The sequence below is a fragment of the Pristis pectinata genome, chromosome 2 (assembly GCF_009764475.1).
Source record: "Pristis pectinata isolate sPriPec2 chromosome 2, sPriPec2.1.pri, whole genome shotgun sequence".
Lineage (NCBI taxonomy): Eukaryota > Metazoa > Chordata > Chondrichthyes > Rhinopristiformes > Pristidae > Pristis > Pristis pectinata.
Window position 1 is genome coordinate 40,705,435 of NC_067406.1, and position 18,527 is coordinate 40,723,961.

General features: G+C 43.8%; 1 protein-coding gene across 1 annotated transcript in view; it reads right to left on the minus strand.

The window, feature by feature from the left end:
- The window catches only part of ca9 (carbonic anhydrase IX), a 76,756-nt gene extending 71,522 nt beyond the window's left edge, over positions 1-5,234 (minus strand). Inside the window, exon 1 of the mRNA XM_052042185.1 lies at positions 4,934-5,234. Coding sequence (XP_051898145.1) covers positions 4,934-5,078 — 145 coding nt within the window. The 5' untranslated portion in view covers positions 5,079-5,234. The remainder of the gene's footprint in view (positions 1-4,933) is intronic.
- Positions 5,235-18,527: the final 13,293 nt, after the last annotated feature.

An 18,527-nucleotide genomic window follows, 5' to 3' on the forward strand; every position in this document is an offset into this window, starting at 1 on the left:
GAGTTCCTCCAGCAGTTTGTTTTCTCACACCGGATCCCAGCATCTGTAGTCTCTTGTGCCTTCTTTCTCCCTTTGTTCACCTATTCCATTTCCCCTTCCCACTCCCCAACCCCCATTACCTAGATCTAATACCCTTCCCCATCTGGATCCATCTACCCATCACCCACACATCTATCCACCTGGGCTTCTCTTCCCTTGGCCTACCTTTCCTACATTAGTCTATAGATAAGTTATTTTATTGTTATATACACCAGGATGCAATGAAATGCCTTGCTCACCTGAAGCTCACAGAGTAAACAGTATACATGACAATAATAAAAACAACAATAAATACAGTGAGGACTGCAAAACAGCAGAATGGTGCAAAGATTGTAGTGCAAACTGAAGTAGTGCAAAAATAAATGCTAAAGTGACAATAATGGAATAACTGAGAGAGGTAGAGTTGAGAATAATATGGCAGCACCACTGGGAAGAGAGTGTGAAAGAGGTGGTTGGTTCAGAAGTCTGAAAGCAGTGGGAAAGAAGCTGTTCTGAAGCCTGGATGTCCAGGTTTTCAAACTCCTGTAACTTCTCCCAGAGAAGCAGAAGAGAGAAAAGGGAGAGTCACAAGATTCATAAAGAGTTCTACATCACGGCAACAGGCGCTTTGGCCAGCTCCGTGTCGACCAAGGGGCTTTCCTGAACTAGTCCCAGTTGCCTGAGTTTGGCCCTATATCTCTAAACCTTCCCTATCCATGTACCTGTCCAAATGTCTTTTAAACATTGTAATTGCACCCACCTCTACAGCTTCCTCTGACAGCTCGTTCCATATACCCACCACCCTCTGCGTGAAAAGGTTTCCCCTCAAGTCCCTTTTAAATCTTACCGCTCTCATCTTAGACCTATGCCCTCTAGTTTTATATTCCCATAGCCTGAGAAAAAGACAGTGACAATCCACCTTACCTGTCTCCCTCATGATTTTATATACCTCTATAAGTTCACCCCTCAGTCCAAGCCCATCGAGTCTCTCCTTATAACTCAAGTCCTTCTGTCCCTGCAACATCCTTGTGAAACTTTACTCCACCCTCTCCAACTTAATAACATTCTTCCTATAATATGGCAACCTGAACTGTACACGATATTCCAGTGTCTTGTACAGCTGTAACATTGTATCCCGACTCATGTGCTTAGTGCCTCGTCCAATGCAGGTAAGCATGCCATATGCTTTCTTCACCACCTTGTCTACCTGCGTCACCACTTTTAGTGATCTATGTACTTGTTCTCGTGGGTCTGTCTGTTCTACAACACTCCCTAGGGCCCTGTCATTCACTGTGTTTGTCCTGTCCTGGTTTAACTTCCCAAAATGCATCACTTTGAAGTTGTCTACGTTCCATCTGCCATTCCTTTGCCAACTTTCCCAATTGGTCTAGATCCTGTTGTAATCTTCGATAATCTTCTTCACCGTCCACTATACCACCAATTTTGGTGTCATCCACAAACTTACTAATCATGACACCTATATTCACATCCAAATTGTTAATGTAGGTGACAAACAACAGAGGACCCAGCACCGATCCCTCAGGCACACCACTGGTCACAGGCCTCCAATCTGAAAAACAACCCGTCACTACTGCCCCCTGACTTCTTCCATCAAGCAAATTTTGAATCCAAGGGGCTAGCTCACTCTGGATCTAACCTTCCGGACCAGCCTACCATGTGGGACCTTGTCAAAGACTTTGCTAAAGACCATGTATAGAGCGCCTACTGACCTGCCCTCCTCAATCCTCTTAGTCACCTCTTCAAAAATCTCAATGATTTTCAACACACAAAGCCATGCTAACTATCCCTAATCAGTCCTTACTTTTCCAAATGCAGATAGATCCTGTCTCTTGGAATCCCCTCCAATAACTTGCCCACCACTGATGTTAGGCTCACTGGCTTGTAGTTCCCTGGCTTGTCCTTGCACCCTTCTTAAATGAAGGCACAACATTTAGCCACCCTCCAGTCTTCTAGTACCTCACCCATGGCTAAGTAAGATACAAAATTCCCTGCCAGGGCCCCAATAATTTCTTCCCTTGCTTCCCACAATGTCCTAGGATACATTTGGTCAGGCTCTGGGGATTTATTCACCTTTATGCCCCTCAAGACCACCAACACCTACACTTATATAATATCAATATGTATCAGCATATTGCATGAACTTCCATTCATGGAACTTCTCTTCCATGAACTCCCTAGCTTCCATGACCTTCTCCATAGTAAATACAGATGAGAAGTATTCATTTAAGAGCTTGCCCACCTCTCACGCTTCCACACATAGACAACCACACTGATCCCTAATTACCCTTCTGCTCTTAATATATTTATGAAATCTCTTGGGATTCTCCTTTGCCTTATCTGCCAAGGAAATTTCATGACCTCTCTTTGCCCTCCTGATTTCCTTCTTAAGTGTACTCCTACATCCTTATGCTTCTCAAGGATTTGCTTGATCCCCTCCTCCACCTGCCACCATCTGCCCATCATCCCTCCCTTGTCCAGTTCACACCTCCCACTCTCTGTCTCTACCTTCTCCTCCCTCCCCCCACCTTAGTTCCATCAGTCCAATTTTTTTCCTTATCTGTTTCCATTATCACACACCAGCCTCTGTCTCAAAACTCCCACCTCCCTCTCCCACACCTGGCTCCACCTGCCCATCATCTCCTTCCTCACCTGGTTCCACCTATTACCTAGTAGCACTTGTCTCACCCCTCCCTCTCACCTTTTTATACCGACTATCTCCCCTCACCACTCAGTCCTGAAGCAGGTCTCGACCTGAAATGTCAACCATCCCTCTCTCTCCATAGATGCTGCCTGACCCGCTAAGTCTGTCCAGCAGTTTGTTTTTACTACAGATTCCAGCATCTGCAGTCTCTTATGTCTCTAACTTTCTGTCCATGGCATCTTATGTTGTTCCATTAAAGCTCAAAGTAAACTCAAGGAACACCATGTCACCTTTTGATTGGGCATGTTACAGCCCTTTGGGACAATATGAAGTTTAACAATATCAGACTACCAGCCTTTCCAGTTTGTATCACAAACAGATAGTTCTGATGAAAAGTTAACCATGTTAGCTCTGTTATTCCTCTCCACAGAAGCTGCCTGACCTGCTGTCCTTGAATCTTATGCATACCAGGTTTCAAATTCAACAAACCACCCTCTGTCATTTCCGTCACCTTCAGCATGATGCTACATGGTTTTCCCCTCCTCTTTCTGTATTCTGAAGAGACCATTCTCTTTGGTATATTCTGGTTCACTCTTCCATTGCCACCGACATCAATTCCCCTTTCCATGGCACCTTCCCAAGCCACCACAGCGGATGCAATACCTGCTTTTTAACCTCCTCCCCAGTTTCACCTTTCCAGGTGGAGCAATGATTTCTTTTCATTTCTTCCAATTTGGCGTACTGCATCCAGTACTCATGGTGTGGTCTCCCATACTTCAGGGAAACCAAATGCAAATTAGGGGACCGCTTTGTAGAAACACCTCCATTCAGTCCACAAGAGCAATCCTGCCTTCCAATTGCCTGTCACTTTAATTCTCCAAATTACAACTTCCAGACTCAACAATAAAGTCAGGGTTATAGATTATCAGAAATTCCAGACTAGGGTTTTTTTCTCTCTCCTCTTTTGATACTTTCAAAATTACTTTATCTTCTAATTATACCTCCCCAGATGAATCTTTTGTTATTCACTAGCCTTTACCACCTTCTTTCAGATTTCCAGCATCAGCAGTATTTTGCTCTAAGATGAAAGATTAAAGAATTACATACACACCACAATACAGTGCCACACTACATAGATGTTCACAACAATTAGATATACTGTTCACAATCTCACCACTGCTGCTTAACTATTTTTGAAGTGTATCTACTTCTACAGTGTATGGATGGCAAAATACAAACAACAATAAGATAAATAACAAAAAATCTATTTTAGGGATTTTGGCCAGGATACCATGAGAACTCTAGTGTCTCTTTTTCAAAGAGTGCTGTGGAATCTCTTACATCCGATTGACTTAGTAGATGATGCGTAGATGTGAAATCTAACCCAAACAACATCTCTGAAAATTTAATATTTCCCCAGTTTTGTGTATTTATGTATTGGTATTGGTTTATTATTGTGTATCTTGATAGAACTGTGTTTTTCCTTTTATCCTTGGTTGCATTTTTCTTTAAGGGCGTCTGTCCATAGTGTTTTGCATATGTAAAGAAAATGAAGGAAAGATACAGTAGATTACTTGATTTTTAATTTGTCCATACTTAGTTTTTTCCCTGTAAACAAACATCATTATGATCTTAATTTTTAAAAACTTGTTCAGGCTCCTAGTAGAAAATAGGAAAATATTTAAAGTACCAGGAAAATGCCTGAAAAATTCATCACTGGGAAAAAACTGATTGTGACTAGAAAATGCTACCACATGGTGCATTACTTACTGAAACGATTCATAATGGCAAATACTAACAAAGAAATGCTCATTTGCACTGAAAGCATGACTAAATACATTCAAACTTGTGGGCTCATTTTGCATTCTAGACCATGATATTTGAGCCTCAACCAACTGGAATGATTATGGTGTGAAAACTATATACAATGGTCCTGTCAGACAGTTTTACACACTCTAGATAACAGACAGGCTTTGAATCCATTCATGTGGATAGCTTGGTAACTGAGTACTCTATATACTTGTTAAAAACTTCAAAATGTAATCTGAAGACTTTAAATGCCATTAAGTTTTCATTCCTTTCCCTATTGAAAAAACTTGGATACCTTGATATTGGTTTTCAAGCAAACAATTAGCCACTTAAAGCACAGATCCGAGATTTTCCAAGCAATTAATAGAAATCAATTTGCTCCACTCTCTTTGCCTGCTTAATCAATGATATAACATAGCCTATCTTTAGAACATATCATCTTACCTCCATGTCTTCGTTCATGTTCAGGTCCTTCATTTGTATCACAAAAAACAACTTTTAAAAGTTGAGCCAGGAGCAGAAACAATAGTCTCTGCATTTGTCTTGGTCTCTGCATTATATTTGGATTTGTATGTTTTTGTTTTAACATAAAATGCCTTCACTGAGCTCTCCCAGTTTCTGTCGTTCTCACAAATCAGTTCAGCTTATGTATGATCTTAATGATGTTATAACTCCAAAACTGCCCTTTGAAGGTCTTTTCTCTGTGACTCTCCCCCTTCTAATTCTTTCCGTATTCAACGTCATGTGAACGGCATGATGTCTTGAATACCCACTAACAATTAAAGGTGATAGTCTGTCCTTGTGTCCACATTACATTTTTGCCAGGCAGAAAATAAGTCTTTGTTGGAGAGACACTGCATGTAATGTGAACCCACATGCTGATACAGTGGTGGGGACAAAGTGCAGGATTAAAGGTGATTTCAAGTGTAGGGTGTTTTAAAGAGGACTTTCATGCGTTGCTGACTAATTTCATTTACGTTCCAAAAAATATTGTTAAATCTATTGGAATACAATAATAACATGGCAATGACTTTGATAACATGCTGTGTGAATGTGAATAAGAAACAAATTCCAAAGCATTTCACAACTGGAAGTGAATAAAAAATGCAAGATAATAAGCTAAGAAGGAAGTGTAGAGGGATAAAAGGTTGTGAAAAAGATGCGGTTTGGAAAATATTTTTATTTCAAATATATACTATATTCGTAATACATTGGAAATACAATCGGTGCATGTTTTTCTCTACATTCATTGAACCATGTTGAACAATGCCACTCATGTTTCCTCCTTAACCAATTCACCCATGAAGCATTTGAGAGGCTGTTATCCAGGGCCCAGCCCCTCAGTGTCTAGTGGCAGCAGGACCCTGGACTGTGATCCTTCCCCCCAAAGCCTTTGCAGTGGCTGCACTGAGCTTCAGTGGGTCCCTGAGCACGTACTCCCGCACCTTGGAAAGTGGTGGTTGGCAGCATTGGCTTATGGACATCAGTCCTGATGCAGGGTCTCGGCCCGAAACATCAATGGTCTATTTCCCTCCATAGATGCTGCCCGACCTGCTGAGTTCCTCCAGCATGTTGTGTGTTACACTGCAAGACCGACAAGCTTCAGGCAGACTTTCGCCATGTTGAAGATCTCCCAGCAGCGGCTGACGTTTGTTTCAGTGTGTGTCCCTGGGAATAACCCATAGATCATGGTGTCCTTGACAAGGACCATTGTATCCTTTTCCAGACCTTCTTGGCAAATGAACAGTGGTTCATGCTGAATGAACAATGGTTCAATGCCAAATGAACAGTCCACAAACAGGTGGCTGATCATCTCAATCACACAGCAGCTGGGTCAAATTCAGGGTGCGTTGGGTATGCCAGCTGTGCAGGAAGGATATGACAGGAAGGCCACTCTCACTGCCAGCCAAGCAAGGTCTTGGCACTTGTTGGTGAATTCTGGCAATGAGGCAATCTGCCAAATGTCTTTTACAGTCTGCTTGAGAGACAATTCTACAGGATCCACTGTCTCCTTCTACTGCAGGCCCTCCAGGATGTTCCCTGCTGACTGCTGCCTGATGGAGTTGAGGTTGAAGGTGTTTATCTGCAGAAGGTTTTCCACACAATGCAGGTAGTGCACCAAGGTGCAACTGAATAGAACAATGCACAGCAATGAGGCCAACACCGGGGTCAGGTAAAACCACAGCACACTGTTGCACTGGTGCTTGCCTACTTTTTTTCCACACACAACTTGATGCAGCAACACACAAAGGTGGCTGTCAGGGTCAGGACAATGTTGGGTATGTTTTGCCCCCTCCCTCTGGAAACTTGTATATCACAATCTGATCTCCAGATGAAATGAAAGGTGGTTTGAGTGACTGCCACAGTGCTGGAATGGGGCATAGGCCACACCTGTGCCACATACAGCAATGCCAGGCACATTTCCACCTGATGAATTGGAATTGGTTTATTATTGTCACTTGTACTGAGGTACAGTGAAAAACTTGTCTTGCATACTGTTCGTACAGATCAGTTCATCACACAGTTCATTGAGGTAGCACAAGGTAAAACAATACAGAATGCAGAGTAAAGTGTCACAGCTTCAGAGAAAGTGCAGTGCAGGTAGACAATAAGGTACAAGGTCATAACGAGGTAGATTGTGAGGTCAAGAGTCCATTTAATCAGACTAGGGGACAGTTCTATAGTCTTATAACAGTGGGACGGAAGATGACCTTGAGCCAGGTGGTACTTACTTTCAGGCCTCTGTATCTTCTGCCTGATGGGAGGAGGGAGAAGAGAGAATATCTGGGGTGGATGGGGTCTTTATGTTGGCTGTTTTACCAAGGCAGCGAGAAGTATAGATGGAGTCCATGGAGGGGAGACTGGTTTCCGTGATGTGCCAAGTTGTGTCCACAACTCACTGCAGTTTCTTGCAGTCCCAGGTTCTTGCCAGCCATTGACAAGGCAAGGCGATCCCACATTCCCAATTTCAGTTTCACCTTGACTATCCACTCCAGCCAAGTTTTGCCACACACCTGCCTTCTCAGAACCGGACTGCCAACACCTTTAGGTAGTTGGACCCGATGGTGAAGGGAATAGAGGATCGGCTGAGTCAGTTGCCAAGGAACATGACCTCATTCCTGCAGCAATTGATCTGGATCCTGAGGCCAATTCAAACTGGCCACAGACACTGATCAATCTGTGGACCAACTGTGGATCTGATTAGAAGATGGTGACGTCATTCATGTACATGCAGGCTTTCATCTGAGTGCCCCCATTGCTTGGCATTGTTACCTCTCTTCTGCTTGTCCTTCCTGATGGATTTGTCAAAGCACGAAACAACACACACACAAGACAGAGAAGAGTGGGCAACATAAAACATAGAACAGTACAGCACAGGAATAGGCCCTTTGGTCCACAATGTCTGTGCTGATGTGATGCCAAATTAAACTAATTCCATTTGCCTGCACATGATCCATATCCCTCCATTCCCTACATGTCCATGTGCCTGTCTAGATGTCTATTAAACACCACTATCACATCCCACTTCCATCAGCACCCTGGCAGCAGGTTCCAGGCACCTCCCACTTTCCGTGTAAAACACTTGCTCTGCACATCTCCTTTAAACATTCCCCCTCTCACCTTAACGCTATGCCCTCTAGTTTTTGATATTTCTACCCTGGGAAAAAGACTCTGACTACGTAATCTATCTGTGCCTCTCAGAATTTTATAAACTTTTATCAGGTCTACCCTCGGCCTTCGACACTTCAGAGAAAACAATCCAAGTTTGTCCAACCTTTCCTTATAGCTAATACCCTCCAGGCAACATCCTGTCGAACCTCTTCTGCACCTTTCCAAAGCCTCCACATACTTCCTATAATGGCATGACTAGAAATGCACACAATACTCCAAATGCGGCCTAACCAAAGTTTTATACTGCTGCAGCATGACTTCCTGACTCTTATATTCAATGCCCCAATCAATGGTGGAAAATATGTCATACACCTTCTTTACCACCCTATCTATGTGTGTTGCCGCTTTCAGGGAGCTATGAACTTGGACCCCAAGGCCCCTCTGTACATCAGTGCTCTTAAGGGTCCTGTCATTTAATGTATGCTTTCCCCTTACATTTGACCTCCTAAAGTGCAACACCTCATACTTGACCAAATTAAACTCCATCCGCCACTGATCGATATCCTGCTGTATCCTTTTGACAATCTTCTTCACTATCACAACTCCACCAATTTTTGGTTGTCTGCAAACTCACCAAACAGCCCATCAACATTTTCGTCAAAGTCATTTATAAATGTATCACAAACAACAGAGGTCTCAGTGCAGATCCCTGTGGAACACTACTAGTCACTGACCTCCAGTCAGAATAATACCCCTCCACCACTACCGCCTGTCTTCTATGGCCAAGTCAATTTTGAATCCAATTTCACTAAGATGGATCCCATGCATCTTAATCTTCTGGACCTTGTCAAATGCCTTACTAAAGTCCATGTACACAATATCTGCTGCCTTAGCCTCATCAATCATCTTTGTCACCTCCTCAAAAAACTCATTCAAGTTTCTAAGACATGACCTGTCCTGAACAAAGCCAATGTTGACTATCCCAATGGGCCCATGCTTTCCAGTCAATCCTATCCCTAAGAATCCCCAGTAGCTTCCCTACTACTGATGTGAGGCTCACTGGCCTATATAATTTCCTGGATTATCCCTCTAGCCCTTCTTAAACAAAGGAACAACCTTGGCTATTCTCCATTTCTCTGGGACCCTGCCTGTAGCCAGAGATGATACATAGATCTTTGTCAGGCTCCAGTAATATCATCTTTTGTCCTCTCAATAACCTGGGATAGATCCCATTAGGACCTGGGGACTTATCTACCTCAGTGTTCACCAATAGACCCAACACCACCTCTATCTTGATCTCAACATGCTCTAGATTATTAGATACCCCCACACTGGTCACATTATCCTCCATATCCTTCTCCTTGGTGAATACCAATGTGAAGAACTCGTTTAGTACCTCACCCACGTCCTCTGCATCCAGCATGAATTCCCTCCTTTATTCTGGAGTTGTCCCTATTCTTTTCCTAGCTAGCCTAGCAACTTGCCTGGCTCCAGACTTGATGGGAAGTTTTCTGTTTTCCAACCTATTAATTTGGACTGCACTATTGTTGTCTAAATAGAGTAGTTGGATCCAATCTTTGATTCTCTCCCCAAAGCCCATTTTGGAGAGCACATCCATTATGTATGAGTGCAATATTCTATCAAAGGCCTTCTTCTGGTCCAAGCTAATGAGGGAAAAGCCCATTCTCCTGTCCTGCACGTGGGCGATGGTATCCCTGAGCAGTGCAAGGCTGTCGGAGATTTTCCTCCTCGGCATCATGCAGGTTTGGTCCTGGTGGATCACCTGTCCCAGAAGACTTGACTGGATTGGCAATGATCTTGGACAGAATCTTGTAATCCATATTCAACAGTGATATGGGTTGCCAAATTACAATGTCTTATCTTTTCCTCTTCTGCTTGTAGATGAGGGTGATGATGACCTTCCTCATGGATTCTGACATACTGCCAGCTGGAAGCGTAATGTAGTACACTTCCAGCAGGTCTTGGCTCATCCAATTTAACAGGGAAGAAACAATGGAAAGGAATTCAGTGAGTCTGGCCAAAGGCTATCCTAATAGTGGGGCAAAGGGGGAGAAGGTGAGTGTCAGGAAGGGGAGAGTCCAAGAATTAAAAGGTGGAAGAAGACATAAATGTGTAGGCTGAGGTTGTTGGCCAAGGGGCAGACAACTTATGATGTCACGGTTTGTGAAGAACAGAGAGCAGAAGGGAAAGTACAGGAGTTCCCCGGGTTATGGATGGACTGACTTACTGAAATCCAACTTTACACAAATTGTCCAATAAATTTTCAAAGCATTTTCTCAAGATTGTAATAATAACAATGATAAAATGTTTCAATTAATAACTGAATACTGTATATACTCCATTAGTTTAGGGTGATTATTCAATGAAAGAAATATGTAGGGTTTGAAATGCACTTGAAATGCAAGTATATGTAGAGTGATACGATATGGGTGGCTACAGAAAATGGATGTTTCTGACTTACGGAGAAACTGGCTCACAGATGGTTCTCAGGAACAGAACCCTTATGCAACTCAAGGACTGCCTGTACTGGAATATTAGTGGAAAGTTAACAACAAAAGCACATTTAGCGGCTTCACCATAAACAGAGGTGTGTGCAGGAATTTAAAATTGACAGCTTATGCAGGAAATGTGAAACATGCTGGTCCGGAAAATGTTCCCTGCTATTTTCTGGCATTAAGATAACATTAGATCTCACCCTAACACTACATGTGAGAGTTGCACAAAGAGCCAGATTTTCAGTTGTGAGTTCATAGGGTAGAGCTTATTGAGTTCCCTGTGTAATGTCTCCCTGAAACTGATGTTGTCAGTTATGTGTTGTATTCTACATTGATGTGTTGGGAGTTGCTGCAGTTGTCAGCATGTAGCAAAGCAAATGTAATCTTAATGGACTACTGTAAAAGGAACATCCACTGTACCAGCAATCATCTTCTACTTACAGAGCACTGTGCCATTGAACAAATGGATACTGTAATGATGGGAGAGGGGTAGAAGAATGCTCTTGGGGGTCAGATCGACCAGGAAAGGCTGGTGAAGAATGATTTCTGCAGGAGGCATGTGCAAGAGCATATGGAGTTCTTCCAGGACTTTAGCCAATTGCTTCTTGTAGGGAGTTGCAAAGGAGGTCTCTGAAAGGTCATGACAGTGATGGGGCTGCAGCCTCACAGTTTCAGTGACCCATGTTCAATTCTGACCTCTGGCGCTGAATCTGTAGAGTTCGTGTATTTTCTCTGTTACTGTGTGGATTTCCACCAGAGGCTCCCACATCCCAAAGACATACAGATTGATAGGTTAATTGGGCACCATAAATTGTCACCAGTGATTGGTAGAATCTTGGGGGAGTTGGATGGAATGAGGGGAGAATAAAAGAGGAATTAGTGTAGGATTGGTGTAAACGAGTGCTTGATGGCTGGTATGGACACAGTGGGCCAAAGGGTCTATTTCTGTGCTGTAAGGTTCTGTGGCTTCAATGACTGTGAGTCCAGTATCTGAGACCCTGCCTATTGGGGAAACCTGCAATTCAGGAAAATATCTGTACCTGCTCTGCTTGTCCCTGCGGACTGAATGAAGAGTAGGTGAAGTTTCAGCTCCTTGAGTATGAGGTTTGGGTGACCTCCTTAAAACTGTTGTGCACAGCAAGTTGTAATATGTGACGCAGGTGAGCAGCAGTAGGCTTGAATGGTCCTGAGGCTAGGAAGCTGCAAACATTGTGAGCCTGGCCGCCACAGTTAAAGCAATCAAGACATACCTGCAAAAAAGGAATTTGAGGTTGGGGGAGGATGGAGATCTCAGTGAGGACAAAGAATACAGATTGAGTTTTGGCTCTTTAAATAGCATGGCTTCAGGGAAAAGTGATTCATGAAACTTGGTTGTTCTGTGAGCAAATAAGAAGTCATTTTTCAGAGCAGTGAATTTGTAAATCTCACTGTAGACAAATTTTGCATGTTTCACTACTTATAAGATGTAGAGTAATACAGCATGGATACAGACCCTTCGGCCCAATGAGTCCATTATGACCACAGTACCCACCAATCTAGTCCCAATTTCCTGCTTTCGGCCCATATCCCTCTAAGTCCTGCCCTGGCATGTACCTATCCAAGTGCTTCTTAAATGATACTGTTGTACCTCCCTCCACCACTTCCTCCAGCAGCTTGTTCCATATACTCACCACCCACTGAGTGAAAAAGTTGCCCTCAGGTCCCTTTTAAATCTTTCTCCTCTCACCCTAAATCTATGCTCCCTAGTTTTGGACTCCCCTACGCTGGGAAAAGGACTGTTACCGTCCACCTTATCTATATCTCTCATAATTTTAAACATTTATATAAGGTCACCCCTCATTCTCCTACGTTCTACGTAATAAAGACGTAGCCCGGCCAGCCTCTCCCTGTAAATCATGCCTTCTAGTCCTGGCAACATCCTCGTAAATCTTTTCTGCACTCTTTCCAGTTTAACCATGCCTTTCCTATAACAGGATGACCAAAATTGTTCACAGTACTACAAGTGCAGCCTCACCAATGACTCATACAACTACAGTATAATGTCCCAACTCCTATACCCAATGCCCTGACTGATTAAGGCCAGCGTGCTGAATGCCTTTTTCACAACCCTGTGACACTGCTTTCAACAAACTATGCACTCGTACTCCTCGGTCCCTCTGTTCCATTACATTCCCTGGCGCCCTACCATTCATAGTATAAATCCTATACTGGTTTGACTTTCCAAGATGCATCACCTCACACTGTATTGAAATCCATTTGCCACTCCTCGGCCCACTTCCCTAACTGATCAAGATCCCCCTATAATCTACGATAACCTTTTTCACTATTAACAACACCTCCTAATTTTGTGTCATCTGCAAACTTACTGATCAAGCCTTGTGCATTCACATTCAATCATTTATTTCAATAATGAATATCAAGGGTCCCAATCCGACCCCTGCAGCACACCACTAGTCACCGGTCTCCATTCTGAGAAACAACCTTCAATCACCACCCTCTGCTTCCCCTCTCCAAGCCAATTTTGAATCTACCAACCCAGTTCTCCCTGGATTCCATGGGACCTAACCTTCCAGACCAGCCTATCATGTGGGACCTTGTTGAAGGCTTTGCTAAAGTCCAAATAGATAAAATCTACTGGTGTACCCTCATCTACCTTTTCGGTTACTTCTTCAAAAAATTCTAAGAGTTTCGTCAGCATGACTTTCCACACACAAATCCATACTGACTCCTCCTAATCAGACTCTGTCTATCCAAATGCTGGTAGATCCTGTCACTTGTAATTCCCTACAGCAACTTCCCCACTACTGATGTCAGGCTGACTGGCCAGTAGTTACCTGGCTTGTTCTTGCAACCCTTCTTAAACAACAGAACAATGTTAGCCACATTCCAGTCTTCGGGAACTTCACCAGTGGCTAACGATGAAGCAAATATCTCGGCCAGGGCCTCCGCAACTTCTCCTCTGGCCTCCCACAAAGTCCGAGCATGCACTCAGTCAGGCCCTGGGGATTTATCCACCTTAATGTGCTGTAAGGCTGCAAATACCTCCTTACGAGTGTTCTCTAAAACATCTCCAATTGTTTCCCTTATCTCTTGAGCAAAGATAATTTTCTCCTCAGTAAACACGGAGGAGAAATATTCGTTAAGAAACCCATCCATCTCCTGTGGCTCGAGACATAGGTGGCCCTGTTGATCTCTAAGGGGACCTACTCTCTCCCTCGCCACCCTTTTACTCTTAATATAGCTATAGAACCTCTTGGGATTTTCCTTTATCTTCCAGATCCATCTCATACCCTTTCTTTGCCTTCCTGATTTCCCTCTTAAGAGTATTCTTAATCTTTTTATGGTCACCAATGTTGATGTCATTTTGGGAACTTTTATTCAAAAAGACCTTGGGAGAATGAAATCCCACTGATGAAGATACATTTCTCAACATGCGGAAATGTATACAAAATTATTCTATTTAGGCTAACCCGATGTTCCAGTCTTGTTGAAATACAATGATAATATTACCGATTATGGTGAATAAGAAATGAATTCCAAAGCAGTTTACAACTGGAAGTGAATAAAAATGTTAGCTAACAAGCTAAGAAAGGAGTGTGGGGAGTGTAGAGGGATGAGAGGTTTGTAAAAAAGAATGATTTTTGAAAAATATTTTTTAGCAGAGGAAGAAGCAGTGGAAAGGTGTTCCAGTGGGTCAGAGGGTTCTCCTGTTAATGGTGGAGCAAAGGAAGAGAGGGTGGGAGGGATTTGTATGAACAAATGTGGCCTTAAAGTATTTAAAGATTTAATGTGGTGGAGGGGAGAGGGGAATGGTTGGCATGGTGACTCTGTCCCCACCATTCATGCTCCTGGAAAGACGCTTTGAGCAGGTACAAATAGATCATCTTACAGCAGAACATCTGGTTGAACAGAACTCCCAACATTTTGCATGGCTTGGTCAGTGAGCGTGTGGAGGGAAATAGGAAGAGTGGAAAGTGAGTGAAGCCATTTGCAGGAACCTTAAATAACGCCTTTGTAGCATTTCCATCTGCAAAACATTGCTTACCTCATGATGTTTATCAGATCATTTAAATCCTACATCTTTACATGGGAATTAAAATTAAGGTAGTTGACTCACTTCTGCTGTTCTGCTTTTCACTGACTTCCAGTCACTGGTTTAGTTACAGTCTGAGGATGAGGACTGTGTTGGGTATGTTTTCCTTCTTTTCTCTGGAGACATGTACATCACGATCCAATGGATGCAATTCATCCTGGTTCTCCAGGTGAAGTGGAAAATGGCTCAGGGGACTGCTGCAACTTTCTGCTTTTCACCCGAGATTTTCCTGCCAGGTACAGCTCGGGTGGATCACCTGCATTACCTGCCCCAGACCAGACTTGACCAGCACCAAAGGATCTTGGATTCAGCTCTTTTTTTCAAAAAAAAACTTTATTCCCAAAAAAACAGGAAATACAATACAAACAGTACATGTCTTTCTTTACATTCATACAGTCATTAAACTTATATACACTTACTGTGTCATTAAATCAATACATCTTATTTACAAAGCATCAATGCCACTCAGATGGCCTCTTTGAACAACACACCCATCAAGTGTCTGAGAGGCTATTACACCAGACCCAGCCCTTCGGTGTCCAATGACAGCAGGACCTTAGACTGTAATCCTTCCCCACAAAGCTTTTGCATTGGCTGAAATAAGCTTTAGTGCATTCCTTAGCACATATTCCTGCAGCCTGGAATATGTCAGTAGTTAGCATTCACTTACAGACATCTTGTTGTACTGGAAGTCGAACAAGTTTCAGGGAGATCAAAGTGCATCTTTCACCAAACTGATGATCTTCCAGCAGCACCATCGGTACCATCCCTGGGAAAAGACCATAAAACAGGAATACCTCTGTTACGTAGCTGCTTGGGATGAACCTCCACGAGGACCCTTGCGTACTTTTTCAGACCTTCTTTGAAAGTCCATAAAGAGATGGATGATCATCTTGTATTCATCAAAGCCACCTTGAAAGCAGTGTGCATTGGGAATGAGACTCCAACTGTGCAGGAAGGATATAACAGGGACGACCACTCTCACTGCCACCCAAGCAAAGTCTTGGTGTTTGTTAGTGAGTTGTGGCAATGAGGCATTCTGCCAAATGGATTTGACAGTCCACTGTGTCCTTATCCTGCAGGGTCTGCAGGTTGTTCTGTGCTGACCTCTGCCTGACAGACTTGTGGTCAAAGGTGTTTTTCTGTAGGAAATTTTCTATAGCGAACAGGTGCTGCGGCAAGGTCCAACTGAATGGAATATTGTGCAGTAATGAGACCAGGTTTATCCTTTGCAGGGAGAATCTCAGCACGTGGTGACACTTCGTATTTGCATTCTACACACACCGCTTGATGCAGCCATACACAGAAGTGGCCATCAGGATGAGGACAATGTTGGGGACCCATTTTCCCCCGACTCTCTGGAAACTTGTGCATTGGGATCTGTCAGACACACTCCATCTTAGATCCCCTGATGAAACAGAAGCAGGCTCAGGTGACTGCCAAGGCACAGGATTGGGGTACAGGCCACACTTACACCATGAACAATGACACCGAGAGCACCTTTTACCTGATGATCAGGTCCTTGCCCACCAATGAGAAGGAGCATTGCTCCCACATTACCATTTTTTGTTGGATCTTGGTTATTAATTCCAGACGTTCTTGCTGCACGCCCCGGCTCCACCAGACCAGTTTCCCACTACCTTCAGGTAGCCAGACTTGACAGTGAAGGGACTGGAGGACCAGTCAGGCCAGTTGCCAATGCATGTGGCTCCTCTTTTCCTGTGGTTGACGCCAGCCCCCAAGGCCTGCTCCCACTGGTCGCAAATGTGTGTCAACCTGCGGACAAACTGTGGATCCAAGCAGCAGACAGTGATATCCTCCATATACAGGGATGTGGGATACTCTTCCCTCAGTTGCAGCTTGACCTGCTGAGTATCTCTAGCATTTTCTATTTTTATTTTAGATTTCCAGCATCTGCAGCTTTTTTTGATTTTCACTTACAGGGAGATCTTGATCTGGGTGCTCTCTCTTCCTGGCATCATCACTGCTCTTCTGCCCATCTCCTTCCTGATGGATTTGGGAAAGGGTTCTATGCAACTACATAAACATGAAAGGGGAGAGTGGACAACCCTGCCTGACTCCAGATTGATGGGGAAGCTTCTGGTTTCCCACTCATTAATTTGGAATGCACAAGAACAGTTGTATCCAATTCCTGAATTCCCTTCACAAAGCCCATTTTGGAGAGCATGTCCATCACGTACGTGTGCGATATCCTGTTAAAGGCTTTCTCCTGGTTTAAGCAGACCAGGTAAATATTCAATCCCTGTCCTGCATGTAGGCGATCCCTGAGCAGCGCAAGGCTATCAGAGATTTTCCTACTACATACAGCACAGGTTTGGTCCAGGTGGATCATCTGTCCCAGTCCAGACTTGATTTGACTGACGATGATTTTGGACAGGATATTGTTACCTGCATTCAACAGTGATGTGGGTTGCCAATTCCTGATGTCTGTCCTTTCCCCCTGCTGCTTGTAGATGATACCTTCCTCATGGCTTCTGGAGATGAGGGTGACAATGCCCTTCCTCATGGATTCTGACATGCTGCCAGCCAGAAGCACAGCGTTGTAAACTCCCAGCAGCTCTGTGCCCACCCAGTCCCACAGAGCCAGGCAAGCCATTGCTTCCAGAGGTTTTAATCATTTCAAGAGAACAGATGGAGTTTGTCAGCTCCTCCAGGGTCAGTGGCTGGTCCAGATTCTCCCACTTGCTGATGCCTAAGACTTCCATGCTAGAGGACGAGGCTGTGCTATCTGTGGTTTTTCTGTCATACAGACCAGCATGGAACCATTTATGGATCCTCAATATGTCTGTCTGCAAGGATGTTACCAAGCCGACCTCTTCCTTAAGGCTGTGATCACAGAGTTCTGCTGTAAATCTTTTGGAAGAAGAAGTGCGAGCACATCTCATCCTGTTTCATGGGGCGGACTCCGAATCAAAAGATAATCTTCAAGCATTCCAAGGCAAAAAGCGAGCCTTGCTGGCTCTTCACCCCTAGGAGTACCTCCTTCACATTAACCCCCTCGAATGCAGAAGGAGAAGATCCTGAACTGGCGCAATTTCCTTTGACTCTGTCTTGCTTTCTGAACACCTTTGAGGATGAAGAACCTCTTGATTTTCTCCTTAATTGCTTCCCACCAGCACATCAGGGAGTCAGAGAGGGACATCATTCTTCACATGTAGTCCCTTTTTAGTTCCTTGATGTTTACTAAAGTCAGCATCTGGATGTTCAGTTTCCATATTATTCCATATTATCCATATTATCTTCCTTATTATCTATTGTACTGGTACGCAAGAAGAGCATGGTGACCTGCCTCAATGACTATAGTCCCGTAGTGCTTACATCAACTGTAATGAAGTGCTTCGAAAAGTTGGTTACAGCGTGAATCAACTCCTGCCTTATTTGTGACCTGGATCTGCTCTAATTTGCCTACTGCCACAGCAGGTCAACAGCAGATACAATTTCTCTGGCTCTTCTCTCTGCTTTTGGACCACCTGGACAACAGGAACTTGCACGTCAGGCTGCTGTTCATCAACTACAGCTCAGTGTTCATCTCAATCATCCCATCCAAAGTCATTATCAAGCTTCAAGACCTGAGCCTCTGTACCTCCCTCTGCAACTGGATACTCCTCTTCCTCATTGGCAGACCTCAATCAGTGAGGATTTGTAACAACCTTTCCTCCTCGCTGATCACCAACACAGGTGCACCTCAAGGCTGTGTGCTTAGCCCCCTGCTCTACTCCCTATACACACATGACTGTGTGGCTAAGCACAGCTCCAATGCCATCTTCAAATTCACCGATGACACCACTGTTGTTGG